The 1,918-nt window shown below is 39.7% G+C and overlaps 1 protein-coding gene across 1 annotated transcript; it reads left to right on the top strand.

The window, feature by feature from the left end:
- The first annotated feature begins 545 nt into the window (after positions 1–545).
- On the top strand, positions 546–1,490 carry LOC118850770 (olfactory receptor 6C74-like). Its single transcript, XM_036760408.1, has one exon. It carries the CDS (start codon positions 555–557, stop codon positions 1,488–1,490), a length of 936 nt encoding a protein of 311 aa, XP_036616303.1. The 5' UTR covers positions 546–554.
- Positions 1,491–1,918: the final 428 nt, after the last annotated feature.

Here is a 1,918-nt window from a genome sequence, read left to right as displayed (position 1 = left end):
ATTTGACAGGAGATTCAGATATATTCTTGTAATGATTAAATAGCCTAATAAGAATTCCTAATAACTCTTGCATGTATTTGAGAGACAAAGAGGGAGAGTGAGAAGGAGAAGGAGAGGGAGAGGGAGAGGGGAATGGAGAGGAAGAGGAAAGAAGAAGAAGAAGAAGAGGAAGAAGAAGAACAAGAACAACAAGAAGAACAAGAAGTAGAAGAAGAAGAAGAAGAAGAAGAAGAAGAAGAAGAAGAAGAAGAAGAAGAAGAAGAGAAGGAAGAGGAGAAGGAGAAGGATGAGGAGGAGGAGGAAGAGGAGGAGGAACAGGGAAAAGAGAGAGAGAAGCTTTATATTTGATTAGTGCATGTGTAGAAACCAATTTAAAATAACAAAAGAGTTATTTTTTTAAATTCAATATAGGGTTAAAAGTTAGGGACACTAGCCTAACTAAATGTACTCTTCACACCTACCAATCTCACAGGAATTCTATTCATTCCTTTGATTCTTAGACTGATTTCTGTTTTATTCATTTGTCCAGTTTTGGCAGAAGTGAGACGGTAGCTATGAGAAACCGTACAACAGTGACAACCTTCATTCTTCTGGGCCTGACAGATGATCCAGACTTACAGATTGTGATTTTTCTCTTTCTCTTCCTAACATACTCACTAAGCATTGGAGGAAACCTCAGCATCATCCTTCTTACTCTTCTGGATCCCCACCTCAAAACACCCATGTATTGTTTCCTTCGCAATTTCTCCTTTTTAGAAATATCCTTGACAACTGTTTGTATTCCCAGATTCCTGGTCAGTACTGTGACCATGGACAAAAGGATTTCCTATAATGCTTGTGTGACCCAGTTGTTTTTTGTCATACTCTTGGGGTCATCAGAGTTTTACCTTTTAGCTGTCATGTCTTATGATCGCTATGTGGCCATCTGCAAGCCCCTGCATTATGTGAGCATCATGAATAGCCGAGTGTGCACCAAACTTATCCTCAGCTCTTGGCTGGCTGGCTTACTGACAATCTCCCCAGGCCTTATCATGGGCCTCCAATTGGATTTTTGTGATGCCAGCATCATTGATCACTTTTTCTGTGACTATTCTCCAGTTCTGCAGCTCTCCTGCACTAACACTCAGGTCATTGAGCTGTGGAGTTTTTCCTTAGCTTTACTGACACTCCTAGTCACTTTGGCTCTAGTACTTCTCTCCTATGCAAACATCTTCAGGACAATTCTGAGAATTCCCTCCAGACAGCAAAAGAGAAAGGCTTTTTCAACATGCTCCTCTCACATTATTGTTGTCTCCATCTCTTATGGAAGTTGTATCTTCATGTATATTAAGCCCTCAGCCAAGGAAAGAGTAACTTTTAACAAAGGGGTAGCCATCCTTGCCACTTCAGTGACCCCCCTTCTAAATCCTTTCATCTATACTCTAAGGAACAAACAAGTAAAACAAGCCTTCAAGTCTGTAACCAGAAAAATGTTTTTCTCAGTCAAATGAAACTGTTTCATATAGTGATTTTGCATGGAACTCAGCCAATATTCTATGTGCATACTCATGATGATGTTACTCTTCAGCTTAAAATCATTCTAGTTGGTTTCCAGTTGCCTATTGATTAAGCTCACCCATTTTGGCTTTACATTTAAGGCTTTCCACAAGTTGCTACCACCCTACCTTTCCAGGCTAGTCTCTTAGTAGTCTACACTTTTCTTTTACTGTACTATTCCCTTCCAACACCTAGCACTTTCTTTCCTCTCTATTTTTGCTGATACTATTCATTATGGTTGGGATATTTGTTTCTCCTTTTCCTCCTGTCACCCATCTCAACTTTTTGTAGTTCCTTCCCTGTTTTTTAAAGTATAATTGACATGCATATCCCCCTGAAACTTTGCCTCATCCCCCAAACATTAACAACTTTTTCCTTCCCA

Source organism: Trichosurus vulpecula, chromosome 5 (genome assembly GCF_011100635.1).
Source record: "Trichosurus vulpecula isolate mTriVul1 chromosome 5, mTriVul1.pri, whole genome shotgun sequence".
In the NCBI taxonomy this organism is placed as follows: domain Eukaryota; kingdom Metazoa; phylum Chordata; class Mammalia; order Diprotodontia; family Phalangeridae; genus Trichosurus; species Trichosurus vulpecula.
The sequence above is the reverse complement of the archived record's forward strand: the minus strand, read 5'-3'. Positions and strand labels throughout refer to the sequence as shown.